This window comes from Amyelois transitella, chromosome 15 (assembly GCF_032362555.1).
Source record: "Amyelois transitella isolate CPQ chromosome 15, ilAmyTran1.1, whole genome shotgun sequence".
NCBI classification, from domain to species: Eukaryota; Metazoa; Arthropoda; class Insecta; order Lepidoptera; family Pyralidae; genus Amyelois; species Amyelois transitella.
Genome location: NC_083518.1, coordinates 10,338,211 through 10,352,578, shown reverse-complemented (window position 1 = coordinate 10,352,578; position 14,368 = coordinate 10,338,211). Strand labels below are relative to the sequence as shown.

At 42.7% G+C, this 14,368-nt stretch overlaps 1 protein-coding gene across 4 annotated transcripts in view; it reads right to left on the bottom strand.

The window, feature by feature from the left end:
* Positions 1 to 1,174: 1,174 nt before the first annotated feature.
* The window catches only part of LOC106139690 (eukaryotic translation initiation factor 5), a 35,428-nt gene continuing 22,234 nt past the window's right edge, over positions 1,175 to 14,368 (bottom strand). For 3 of the 4 annotated variants that reach the window (XM_013341197.2, XM_013341181.2, XM_013341205.2), the window contains exons 3-13: positions 14,029 to 14,137; positions 12,778 to 12,926; positions 11,317 to 11,547; positions 10,310 to 10,427; positions 9,602 to 9,788; positions 8,263 to 8,355; positions 7,476 to 7,626; positions 6,827 to 6,986; positions 4,075 to 4,282; positions 2,286 to 2,468; positions 1,175 to 1,549 (exon numbers count right to left, since the gene is read on the bottom strand). In XM_013341197.2, the coding sequence (XP_013196651.1) occupies positions 1,436 to 1,549; positions 2,286 to 2,468; positions 4,075 to 4,282; positions 6,827 to 6,986; positions 7,476 to 7,626; positions 8,263 to 8,355; positions 9,602 to 9,788; positions 10,310 to 10,427; positions 11,317 to 11,473 (1,371 nt within the window). In that variant the 5' untranslated portion in view covers positions 11,474 to 11,547; positions 12,778 to 12,926; positions 14,029 to 14,137 and the 3' untranslated portion in view covers positions 1,175 to 1,435. The remainder of the gene's footprint in view (positions 1,550 to 2,285; positions 2,469 to 4,074; positions 4,283 to 6,826; positions 6,987 to 7,475; positions 7,627 to 8,262; positions 8,356 to 9,601; positions 9,789 to 10,309; positions 10,428 to 11,316; positions 11,548 to 12,777; positions 12,927 to 14,028; positions 14,138 to 14,368) is intronic. The other variant, XM_013341189.2, reaches the window with a different exon arrangement.

The following is a 14,368-nucleotide window of genomic DNA, read 5'->3' as shown; positions in this document are numbered from 1 at the left end:
AAAGATATAAATGGTACATTAATATATTACGGATTTACATTACAATTGGAGGTCTACTTATGTATTTCTTACAGTTAACTCATCCATAGGTTTTCAAAAATGTGGACTCTCGCAGTTCAAAATTTATGAGTATATTACGTTCACAATAAATACATTTAAAATGTTTAATATTCAGAATAATAAGTTACAGATAATTTAAGCATTTAATATGTTAAAATATAGAAAAGAAAAAAAAATACTAAAGAGATAAAATAAATAGTTATAACAATGTATTCTTGGGTGACTCGAAAAATGTTAAGTACTTGATACAAATTAATTATTGAATTATATTATATGACACTATGTATTTTACCTGTTACAATAATTAATTTTGATATGATACTCATTTCTGGTATTCATTTTAATCCAAACCAGTCCATTATTATAGAAATTCGCAATGATGGAATTCGAAATTTTATATTTAGTTGCGATAAGCTTCGTCTATTTAATGTGTTCGCTGGTTTGAGTTGTAAGACCTTTTCAGATTTATGAGTTGAGATGTACTTAAAAGCAATAGACATTATTTTTTTTTATAAAATACCAGGTGAATATGTCAGTGACTTAAATCAATAGTGACATAAAATCTTATGGAATATAAAAAAATAATCTTAGTACCTTGCACTCTAAAAATCAGCAATGCAATTATGTACAAGAACATACAAAAAAAAAATTAAATGCTTACTAGGAAATTTCCTTTTAGCCTGCGAATTTAATTTTATCGTTTACAAATCACCAATTCTCATAATAGACTACCAGACGAGTCCACCTTAAAAACCACGGATTTAGCTACTATATATATATATCTACTATGAAAGTTGACTATATTGTTTACTGCATGGAAATATAACCAACCTGGAAACTTCTCACAGACAATTATTACAATGAAAAAAATAACTCGAATGATCGTTTTTTCATTCCAACTTTTTCAAGTACTCCCAGTCATCTCTGCGTGTTTCCGGTCGCACCACAAAAGTGTTTCTAGGTTCGGTATCCGGCTACAGACTGCCATCTTTTTCAATTTATCACTTCATAAAATATAATTTGATTAAATGAATGAATTTACGACCGAAATCTAACACACGACAAGAGCGACCATAGAACATAATAATGTACGTATTTGCCTCCTATAATTCTAATCATCTTATACTTTATGAAGCATGGAGATAACATTTATTTTTCCGGTTCCCTTCCGTCTCTTTCTAATTGGAGTAACGAGAATGAGATGTACAGTGTAGATTACGGAAATAAATTCAAATTTATTCCGCTTGACTTTTTAAATATTTACTCTTCCAAATCACGTATAAAACAGAGCGTTCTTCCACGGTCGGTTATGGTTCCACAGCGTGCGGCATGTAGAGGTGGCATGTAGCGGCATGTAGCGGTGGCATGTAGCAGCCTAGATGGCGTCGATGTCGACGTCCACGTCGTCGTCGTCGCGCGGCGCCGGCTTGGCGGGCGCGGCCGGCACCGCCTTCATCGGGGTCACCGTGGCGCGGTCGTCGTATTGGATCTGCAAAAAATAATATTGTACACGTATAAGTGTACAAATCAACTGCAGTTTGCTGGGTGACTGGAAGAGATCCCTTCATGGGACAAGTCCGCCATTGCAAGTGATTAATTTCTTTAACTATTTTCTACAAGAAGTATGTACTGTGTACACTTCTGTGCGATTAAGATTATTACAAATAAACAACTAAGTAAACTTCTATAAATGTGAAAAAACGCGTGAGTGCTTTTTTGATAGTGAAAAAAAATAAAATAGTGTGAGCCAGCCTCTTTTCCAGAAAAAAAGACTAATAAACAACTTGGTTCTTTTGAGCAACCTGTTCCTATTCGAATCTCAATTCAAAATCATATAACCATGCAGCTGAGCGTGTCATTTCTTTGCAAACAGTTGGCCCTTAAGATAATGCTACGGTGTAGTTTGTTACCACTTCCTCTGCACAGACGCTTCGGAAGCGGCAGTACACTTAATTTTAAGTAATTTATTTGACAACAATATTGTAATACAAAAAGACAGGTTGTTTGAAATGTTCCATAATAATAAATAAAAATTGTAAATTAGAATGTGTGTACGTTATATGTGCCGTGTGGTTCCTGGCACCAATTCATCACCACGACCACTTCATCTCTTTCCCATGGATGTCGTAAAGGACTTATAAACTAGGGATTCTTCGTTTAGGCGACAGACTAGCAACCTGTCACTATTTGAATCTCAATTCTATCAGTATCATCAACACCCCCACCTCGATGTCCTCCTCGCTGCGGTCGTCGCTGGAGTCCTCCTCGGCGTCGTTGAGCCAGTCCAGGAAGGGCTGCGCGCGGCGCCGCACCTCGGCCACCACCTCCTTGCTGGCGTACTTGCGCGACGGCTTCGACGCCCACTCCAGGATCGCCTTCTCCTCCACGATGTCGTTGTCGTACAGCAGCTGCACAAATGTTTCATGATAGGTAACGTGACTTTTTTTGGTGCCGTGTGAAAAAGAATAGGACCACTCCATCTCTTTCCCATGGATGTCGTAAAAGCCGACTAAGGGGTAGGCTTATAAACTTGGGATTTTTCTTTTAGGCGTTGCGGGCTAGCAACCTGTCACTATTTGAATCTCAATCCTATCTTAAAGCCAAATAGCTGAACGTGGCCTATCAGTCTTTACAAGACTGTAGGCTCTGTCTACCCCGCAAGGGATATAGACGTGATTATATGTATACATATATATGTAATAAAACGTTGGTCAAATAGTGGCATCAAAAAACAACAGAGTACCTGAGATATACAAGGTGATATAACACATTATTTGGACGAGTTCAAAGCGCCATTTACAAAACGCTACTGAAGTTTGACGTCACACCTGAGTTCTTTGTTCGCGTCATGAACTTTATTTGTATGGCAGCTACCTTAATAATTGCGTTTATGGATATGATGTCTTAATAAAAGTTACTCCATATTTTTGTTAATTCACTGCTGACTATTCTGTAATTAATTACATGTATTCTATCATGTTATTAATCCCTGTTATTATATGAAAATCTTTTGACCGGTAAATAAAAACATTATTGCACGTAGAACACGTAGTATACATGCACGGAATAAGAATAAAAAACCGGTGTAGTTGGCCTGATGCCGGCTGTAGGACGGTAGGGTTGTAGGGCTGTACCTTGAGGAGGCGCGCTGTGTGTGTGATGTGGGGGAGGGGGGAGGCGGGGGGCGGGAGGACACACACCCACCTTGAGGATGGCGGGCACCTTGGGCAGCAGCGCGGGGTGGTGCGCGGCCAGCGCGGTGACGGCGTGCAGCGCGGCGCGCTGTGTGTGTGATGTGGGGGGAGGGGGGAGGCGGGGGGCGGGAGGACACACACCCACCTTGAGGATGGCGGGCACCTTGGGCAGCAGCGCGGGGTGGTGCGCGGCCAGCGCGGTGACGGCGTGCAGCGCGGCGCGCTGTGTGTGTGATGTGGGGGGAGGGGGGAGGCGGGGGGCGGGAGGACACACACCCACCTTGAGGATGGCGGGCACCTTGGGCAGCAGCGCGGGGTGGTGCGCGGCCAGCGCGGTGACGGCGTGCAGCGCGGCGCGCTGTGTGTGTGATGTGGGGGGAGGGGGGAGGCGGGGGGCGGGAGGACACACACCCACCTTGAGGATGGCGGGCACCTTGGGCAGCAGCGCGGGGTGGTGCGCGGCCAGCGCGGTGACGGCGTGCAGCGCGGCGCGCTGTGTGTGTGATGTGGGGGGAGGGGGGAGGCGGGGGGCGGGAGGACACACACCCACCTTGAGGATGGCGGGCACCTTGGGCAGCAGCGCGGGGTGGTGCGCGGCCAGCGCGGTGACGGCGTGCAGCGCGGCGCGCTGTGTGTGTGATGTGGGGGGAGGGGGGAGGCGGGGGGCGGGAGGACACACACCCACCTTGAGGATGGCGGGCACCTTGGGCAGCAGCGCGGGGTGGTGCGCGGCCAGCGCGGTGACGGCGTGCAGCGCGGCGCGCTGTGTGTGTGATGTGGGGGGAGGGGGGAGGCGGGGGGCGGGAGGACACACACCCACCTTGAGGATGGCGGGCACCTTGGGCAGCAGCGCGGGGTGGTGCGCGGCCAGCGCGGTGACGGCGTGCAGCGCGGCGCGCTGTGCGCGGGGCTCGGCGCGCGCCAGCCGCAGCAGCAGCGCGCGGTGCCGCCGCACGTCCGCGCCCAGCGACGCGGGCCGCACCAGCACCTCGAACGCCACCAGCGGCGCCTTCGACTTCACCTCCAGCCTGCGAGCACGGGGGAGGGAATAAATGGACTAGCACCCACATATACCCTTATTTTTGCTTAGTCTCTGAATGAAAATACATATTACTTATTCATTATTTTTTTATTGAATTCAAACTACAAATTATTACAAGCAATGAACAATTACCTATCACTAACGCATTGATTAAACGTTGTCCAAATTTTATAATAAATTTTCTATCAAATTCATGCTACAATGACAGATTGCTAACCCATAGAAAACCGATGAAAGATAGTTTCAAAACGATAGTACCAAAAACCGATGAAAGATAGTTTCAAAACGATACTACCAAAAACCGATGAAAGGTAGTATCAAAACGATAATACCAAAAACCGATGAAAGGTAGCACCAAAACGATAGTACCAAAAACCGATGAAAGATAGTATCAAAACGATAGTACCAAAAACCGATGAAAGATAGTATCAAAACGATAGTACCAAAAACCGATGAAAAATAGTATCAAAACGATAGTACCAAAAACCGATGAAAGGTAGTACCAAAACGATAGTACCAAAAACCGATGAAAGATAGTATCAAAACGATAGTACCAAAAACCGATGAAAGATAGTATCAAAACGATAGTACCAAAAACCGATGAAAGGTAGTATCAAAACGATAGTACCAAAAACCGATGAAAGGTAGTATCAAAACGATAGTACCAAAAACCGATGAAAGGTAGTATCAAAACGATAGTACCAAAAACAGATGAAAGATAGTACCAAAAACCAATGAAAGATAGTATCAAAACGATAGTACCAAAACGCTAGTACCAAAAACCAATGAAAGATAGTATCAAAACGCTTGTACCAAAAACCGATGAAAGATAGTATCAAAACGATAGTACCAAAAACCGACGAAAGATAGTATCAAAACGAAAGAAAATAGTATGTTTCTAAAACCTATAGGCATAAATGATTCGCTTATTTCATCGCTAAATGATTCTAATGCAAAGGGCCATGACGAATTTGCAACTAAAATAATCAAACAATGTAAAGGGGAAATAGCACCAGTTTTGACATACATTATTAACTTGTCATTTGAAAGTGGTAATTTCCCTAAAAAATTAAAAATTTCTTTAATAAAACAGATACATAAATATGGTTCAAAATTGCACATAGGCAACTTTTGCCCTATCACTCTAGTCTCAATATTTTCAAAGATATTCGAAAAAGCTGTATACGGACGAACATTACTATATTTAATAAGCAATGATTTACTAAAACATGAACAGTATGGCTTTCAAAAAGGTAAATCAACTAGCCATGCATGCTTTGACCTATCTAAAAAAATCATAAGTGGCCTAGATAGTAAACAAAAAGTGACAGTTGTATATGTTGACATGAGCAAGGCATTCGATTATGTCTCCCATGACAATCTACTAGTTAAATTAGAAAAATATGGTATCAGAGGACCACCACTGAAATGGATTACATCTTACCTAAAAATCGTGTTCAATATATAGATTCAAATCTGTGATAATAATAACGAAACCAAAACATATAAATCGAAGAGGTTATTTAGCAAATGTGGGATACCCCAAGGTAGCGTCCTCGGGCCATTGTTATTTCTATACTAATATTATAAAGCTGAAGAGTTTGTTTGTTTGAACGCGCTAATCTCAGGAACTACTGGTTCGAATTAAAAATTCTTTTTGCGTTGAATAGACCATTTATCGAGGAAGGCTTTAGGCTATATAACATCACGCTGCAACTATTAGGAGCAAAGAAATAGAAAGATACCCAAAATAACTATTCCACGCGGACGAAGTCGCGGGTACACCTAGTCTTTTATATGTTAACGATTTACCTGATGTAACAGACTATTCTTGTGGATTATTTGCGGACGATATAACTCTTATCGTAACAAAAGATAATAAAAATGACATACATTTATATGAAAAAGAAATAAATTATGAAATAAAAAAATAATATTATGGTTAGATAAGAATAATCTACAAGTTAATCTCACAAAGACTAGTTACATGCAATTTACAACAAAAAATAGTAAGACACAACCACTTCAACTACACTATAATGGTAAACAATTACTAGAAGTAAATGAACATACTTTCTTGGGAATAACAATGGATAAAGAATGCAATTAGAAGGCACATGTATCAAAGTGTGTACAAAATTAAATAGGTTCGTATATGTACTAAATAAATTGCGGCGTACGGCATCACTAAAAACAGCATTAACGGCATATCATGGCTACATTAGTTCTGTGCTGCGGTATGGTTTGTTGATTTGGGGAAATAGTTCACTTGAATAAAGAGCATTCATAGCACAAAAAAGTCTGTACGTGCAATTTTTTGTGGTAAAAGATACTATGAATCTTGCAAACATGAGAACATACACAAACAACCAACTTTATGTTAAGTTTTATAAAGAGTGGAGACGCATGGTTGTGTGAGTAAACTTGCCATGCGTCCGTCGCTTTTCACTAAATCTATGGTATATTATGGCTATCTTTTTTTTCCATAGATGGCGGGAACCACACAGCAGTGTTTACAATATTTACTAACCTTTCAGCCTCGTGCAAGATATCGGCGATGGCCCTGGCGTGCTGCAGGTCCCCCTGGCTGGCCTTCTGCTGCATATAGCTGTAGAACAGGTCCATGCGCTGCTTCTCATTCTTCTCGCTGTCCTCGGACAGGGTCATGCTTTTGGCGCCTTCCGTTAGATCTGCAAGAGAAAACATGTTTTATTCGATCTGCAAAATCCCCTTCAAAGAACAGAACGGAACATTCTTCAAACTGGACACCGAATGCCTTTGAATCAATGAATCATAGCGAAGAAGATGTCGCACTCAGTCAATAGCAGCGAAGAATCTAAATCGCTATTACAAAAAATTCACGGATTGGAGCATAAATACAACCTCAGACTCAACATCGTGTGTCGCGCGTTTCCCCAGGCATCAAACCTAGCCTGGCGGAAGAGCATCATCGCATCCGCTACAACCTAAAAGAACAGAACAAAACGCTCCTCAAAACAGACACCCTCCCCAAAAGTGATGCTACCATCCAGATGTTCTGGCTCCTCAAGCGCCAGGGTCCTCTCCATAGTGGACTCAAGTAAGAACACGATGACAGATGTAGTTCAGCAGCAGTTGGACCAAACCTGGTTGCAACCTGGAGGTTCTGGTAGCGGATCTGAAACAGCTGGAATGCTCACCCTGCATGCGCGCCCTGACGGCGGCGTCGCTGACGTCGACGGTCCAGTTGCCGTCGTCGTCGTCAGACTCGTCCTTGTTCCTGCTCTTCTTGCTGCTCTTGGGGTTCGGCGTCGTCGGCGTCACGGGAGTCAGGGGGGCTTCCGATTCTTGCTGTCGGTGTAACGTGCTCAATGACATTCACTATTATATTCATATTTATGGGAAAGTCTCATTAATTTCTGATCCAAGAAATCCTCTTATAATCAAGTCAAGTTGTTGCACCCTTTTTCTAATTGGTGTGGCTGGGTATTGGATAATTTATGTATTTATTTTATTTATAAAGACACACAAAACAGGCCATCTTCTTCCTCCTGACTTTAGTCCCCGTTGCATCCTTTAGAGAGGAGCTCGGGTTATGCCTTTGACCATGGATCTTGGATTGAATGAAAAATGACAGATAGAAAAAAATACTTTGTAACATCAGATGGAAAGTAAAGATAAAGCACACGACTAAACCAACTTGGCAATCTCTATTCCCTCTCACTACATCTTCTCTCGCATCATACATACATACATAAAATCACGCCTCTTTCCTGGAGGGGAAGGCAGAGACTACATCTTCCCACTTGCCACCCACGATCTCTGCATACTTCCTTTGCATCACATTCATAACTCTCTTCATGCAAGCTCAGCGGTTTCGAGTACTCTTGACCTGACCCTTTACCAGGACGTTCTTAATTTGATCAAGATACGTTCTCTCGCATCACCCTATAATATATAGTAGTAAATAATTAACAGCATACAGACCGGCTTGTCGTCGCCATCGTGGTTCCCGTTGGCGGCTCCGGGGCCGGAGCGCTTGGAACGCTTTCCGCGATTACCCTCCGTAAGAGACGAGCCCTGGAACATTATTGTACAGTTAATATATAGGAATAACCCAACAAGTGAAATTACTATTTAGATTCATTATGATAAACTAATATGTAGCGAGAGCAACTGCCTGTGGTAATGGAAAGCCCTGAGAGATGGTGATATGCTTGGTAACCATAGTTATCTGCACAGCTGGATCAAAAGCAGGCGGGTTCTTCAACATTAACATGTTTATCTTATGGTTGAAATCCAACTGCCCACGGTGACCACATACCTTGCAGCCTTAAGATTAACGCGATCTTGGATGGAAACCCTAAGAGATTCTGCGCTTGGTAACTTTGATTACCAACGGTTACGAACAGTTACCTGCACAGCTGGATCAGTAGCAGGCGGGTTCTTCAATATAAACGTGTTCAGCTTATGGTTGAAGTCCAACTGCCCACAGTAACCACATACCTTGCAGCCTTAAGATCAACGCGATCTTGGCTGGAAACCCTAAGAGATTTTGCACTTGGTAACTTTGTTTACCAACGGTCACGAACAGTTACCTGCACAGCTGGATCAGTAGCAGGCGGGTTCTTCAATATAAACGTGTTCAGCTTATGGTTGAAGTCTAACTGCCCACAGTAACCACATACCTTGCAGCCTTAAGATTAACGCGATCTTGGATGGAAACCCTAAGAGATTCTGCGCTTGGTAACTTTGATTACCAACGGTTACGAACAGTTACCTGCACAGCTGGATCAGTAGCAGGCGGGTTCTTCAATATAAACGTGTTCAGCTTATGGTTGAAGTCCAACTGCCCACAGTAACCACATACCTTGCAGCCTTAAGATCAACGCGATCTTGGCTGGAAACCCTAAGAGATTTTGCACTTGGTAACTTTGTTTACCAACGGTCACGAACAGTTACCTGCACAGCTGGATCAGTAGCAGGCGGGTTCTTCAATATAAACGTGTTCAGCTTATGGTTGAAGTCTAACTGCCCACAGTAACCACATACCTTGCAGCCTTAAGATCAACGCGATCTTGGCTGGAAACCCTAAGAGATTTTGCACTTGGTAACTTTGTTTACCAACGGTCACGAACAGTTACCTGCACAGCTGGATCAGTAGCAGGCGGGTTCTTCAATATAAACGTGTTCAGCTTATGGTTGAAGTCTAACTGCCCACAGTAACCACATACCTTGCAGCCTTAAGATTAACGCGATCTTGGATGGAAACCCTAAGAGATTCTGCGCGTGGTAACTTTGATTACCAACGGTTACGAACAGTTACCTGCACAGCTGGATCAGTAGCAGGCGGGTTCTTCAATATAAACGTGTTCAGCTTATGGTTGAAGTCCAACTGCCCGTGGTAACCGCAAGCCTTGCAGCCCTGGGAGATGGTGTTGCGTTTGGTTGAAACTATGAGTTCCGTTTCCGGATTGTCGCATTCCGGGCAGAGTACGAACTTGCGGATGAAACTGAGGGGTGAAAATGGAAGATACCATTGAGTAAAATACAAAAATTGGACCTCGCCGTACACTCTTAGCGAATAATTGAAGAACATATGATTATCATACAAATAACAGACGCCAGTGGACAGAAAGCGACTTTCTTACATCCTAAGTCTCCTCATCTTTCACCGCTCGTCACTACGCCTTCTGACCTTATTCTGTCCACATTAATGTTGTATCATATGTTATAGTTGTAATCCTTAATGTTGATTTTATTAAGATTACATCGAACAAAAGCTATGGTTGCTATTGCTACACAAAATTACTCTTTCCTGAAAGTACATAATGCCTCTTTCCTGAAAGGGTAGGCTAAAAGACTACATCTTTCACGACCTCAACATAATTACTCAGCGTACTCTTCACGTGACCTATCTTTTCACCAGGACGTTCCGATTTTATCATCATTTATTCATCCTAGGTAACATACAGCATAAAATCAGGGTACTTAAAGCTTCTTTTATTCAATATCAAAAAACTACAAAACGTACCCATCCAACAAGTCTTGCAGTTTGGCAGAATCGTGGCTGCCGTTGACAATGAAACGCTCGTTCTTGAAGTCGAACTGGGTTTGGGCGCCCAACTCGCAACCGAAGTACTTCGTCGGATCTGCACAAATATAAACAATAAATTGTAAATTAAACTTAACGTAGGCAAATGTCTTTGAGAGCATTGTCTAAGGCGGCATCACTGACGTCACACGTCATCAGCCAATCACAGCAAGAGTATGACGCGCTCAGCCAATAGCAGCGAAGAGTATATGGCGACATCTCAAAACGTCACACGTCAGCGCGTATGCTAAATCGCGAATATCAAAGATTCATTCAAAGCGACATCGTCGTAGCCGCGGTTCCCCAGGCGAAACACCTAGCCTGGCGGAAGATCTTCCCTGTGTGGCGTTAGAGCCATAATCACTCCCGCTACATTGTCATTTTGCCTTTTTTAAGTTGTCAATGGGTTTTGAGTTCCACTTGTTGATACTTTCGTGAGGCATTTACTGCAATCATCGGTCCAGAACGACCATTTAAAAAGTCTATTAACCATAAGAGGCATAAGTAAATTCATCAACGTCCTAGTGTACTTCCCGGTTATACCCTCAGCCGCTGCTACAAACCGGGTCAAGTTTCCTTGAAGCAACTCAAACGGGAGTGAATTCATGTATTAAATTGACATACCCTTGAATCATGGTCAAAGAACACCCCAGATTCCTCTCCAGGGAGTTCCTCACATCTTAAACTGTGGGCCTCTGTGGCGCAGCGGTAGTACGCTTGTCTGTGACACCGGAGGTGCCGGGTTCGAATCCCGGCCAGGGCATGATGAGAAAAAAACTTTTTCTGATTGCCCTGGGTCTTGGATGTTTATCTATATAAGTATTTATTATAAAATATAGTATCGTTGAGTTAGTATCTCGTAACACAAGTTTCGAACTTACTTCGAGGCGAACTCAATCAGTGTAATTTGTCCCATATATATTATTATTAAACAAAGGTCTACTCACACGTAGCGGGTCTGCCCAGTGCCTTGGCCACCTCGGGCATGTTCACAATGACAGTCTTGATGCCGTTCCCCTTGCCCTCCACCTTGGCGCAGATGCGCGGCATCTTGTAGCGGTAGAACGCGTCGGCCACATTGCGGTTCACGTTCACAGACCCCATGGTTCGATACTAATTCTAACTAATTATATAATGCGAACTTTTATGATCTCGTTTTTTTTTTCTTTACACTGGATCTGGAAGGAAAATATATGACATCTATAAGAATATGGAACGATTTTGTGCGGAAATAGTAAGAAGTGTGACTTCTCAGAATGTAATAATGCCTTGATTAACTAAGTCAATGTTTATTTCAGGACAATATATGAATCTATCAATTTGTCAATGTGCCGTGTGGTTCCCGGCACCAATAGAAAATAGAACAGGACCACTCCATCTCTTTCCCATGGATGTCGTAAAAGGCGACTAAGGGATAAGGTTATATACTTGGAATGCCTCTTTAAGACGATGGGCTAGCAACCTGTCATTTTATGAATCTCATTTCAAACGTGGCCTATCAGTCTTTAAGACTGTTGGCTCTGTGTACCCCGCAGGGGATAAATACGTGACTGTATGTTATGTTAATTTGTCAATATTAAAGTATTTTTTCTGTAAAAATTACTTAAGTATCACAATGTATTAATTTATATTTTTAAGAAGTAATGTTGAAATAAGTTTCTAATTGATTTGCTCTCGCGCAAGTTCTCAATAAATAGACCGGCTAGTAACCTTTTCTATATGGGCCATAGATTAAATTGATATATAATATGGCCATCATAAAAACAATTGCTAATTGTATTTGGCCAATCGACCGGGCGAGATGTAGGATAACCTAAAATGGTTGAATCATTGAGCGGTCATAATTCTCCCGGCGGATATAGAGATAATGGTAACATTTATTGCGAACTAATTACGGCCCTTGATAGGAAACTAGTCTTTACTTTGGAGAATTTTAATTTAACGTTAGAAACCGACGCTTAGGTGTTTTTGTTGCCTATATAATGTAGGTATCAAATTTTAATGGCAAGAATTACTAAAAATCTAGTGGCAAATACTCAAATAATGCAAAAAAAAACATGTTTAATTTTAAGCGGATATTTTATAAGCAATATCCATTCTAAATTGTAAGTACGATGCAATTCATATTTTATTAACTTTAGTAACTACCAATCATATCATAGGGCCTGTTTCCACTTAGACAGCTAATGTTTTCTCTACAATGAAATTCTTAGCTAGTTTTGTACATAAATGATCAACAGGAAAATAAAACTCTAAAGGGCGACATTAAAAATATTTTTCTCTTACAAATTAGCTATCCATTGAATCCATGCTATATTAAATCATACTGATTACTCTGTCAATTTGACTGGTCTTTACAATGCCCTCCGTCATCATCCAAGCGAACACAAGCACAATGCGCCACTCACCGGCTATATACAAGCGGAGCGCTGAGCGGGGCGTCGGGCGGGGCGGTCAGCGGGGCGGCATGCGGGCGGGGGGTCCCGCGCGGCGCGCCAGTCACGTCTGCCGAAGCGGCAACAATTTGCGGTGCCGGTTACTGCAAAATTTCGACGGTCTGCAACACAGAGCAAGACTGTCACGCCCAGATGGGAACCACCGCCACCGGACTAGTCTACACCCTGTGCCATTTCTATGTTTTGTGGTCATATATAGCCTATTTCATAGTTACTCCGTTATTGTGCCAGGCACAGCCAGCTGAAGGAACCTTGTCTTAATTGCCAAAATATGAGGTAGCTTTTCTTTTATTAAGTATTGCCAGAATAATCAGGAGTTGAGGATACTTTAGGTGGCAGGCAGTTAGACACTCCATTTGGAGATGGCGTACGTGGGAGCAGGTGGGCTCCAAATCATGGTATCAGTCTCATAGCCAGTTACCAAAATCGCCATTGTCACTTCGTCGCCAAGATCGGGAGCACTATAAATTTGCATGTACGTATAACAAGCCAGAAATCAATCACTATGAAAATCCATCACCAGCTTGCGAGTCACATGCTTGAAGTACCTCCACCAGTCAAGTAATATTAAGCACACAATTGCATAAAATTTCTTAGTAAATAAAGGCTGTTATTACAAGCAAGGATGACCGGCTGATCTGAACAGCCGGTCATCCTTGCCACAAAATAATACTACACGCACATTCATACGTCTCTACGCAAGTTCGTCACTTTCGGGTACTCTGACCTGACCTTTTGCCAGGACGTCTCCGAAATAGACAAACCAAAATAAAAAAAAAAGAATAGTACCACTCCGTCTCATTTCCCGTGGGTGTCGTAAGAGACGACAAGGGATAGGCTTACAAACTTGGGATTCTTATTTCAGGCGATGGGCTAGCAACCTGTCACTATTTGAATCTCAAATCCATCACAAAGCCAAACAAACAGCTGAACGTGACCCATTCAGTCTCTTCAGGACAGTTGGCTCTGTCCCTATCCCACAAGGGATATAGACGTGACTATATCCATATATGCCTAAAAATGATCATCTTCCCATGTTACCCCCGTTGGCTCTGTCTACCCCGCAAGGGATATAGACGTGACTATATCCATATATGCCTTAAAATGATCATCTCCTCATGTTACCCCCCACCACCGGTATCTATATATGGCTCCAAAATGATCATCTCCCCATGTTACCCCCCACCACCGGACATGTCGTACCTGCGAGCAGTGTTGCCAGGTGTGTGAAGCGTCATGCACGCTCGACGGCAGCCGGCCGCTCTTGTTGTCGCGACACACCGACCACTCTCCACGCGCTGTACTGATTTCTCTGTAGATAAATTTTTTAATGATTACATACATACATACATACATATGGTCACGTCTATATCCCTTGCGGGGTAGACAGAGCCAACAGTCTTGAAAACACTGAATAGCCACGTTCAGCTGTTTAGCTTAATGATAGAATTGCCGTGTGGTACCCGGCATTCATACAAAAAAAGTATAGGACTACTTCATCTCTTTCCCAAGGATGTTGTAAAAGGCGACAACGGGATAGGCT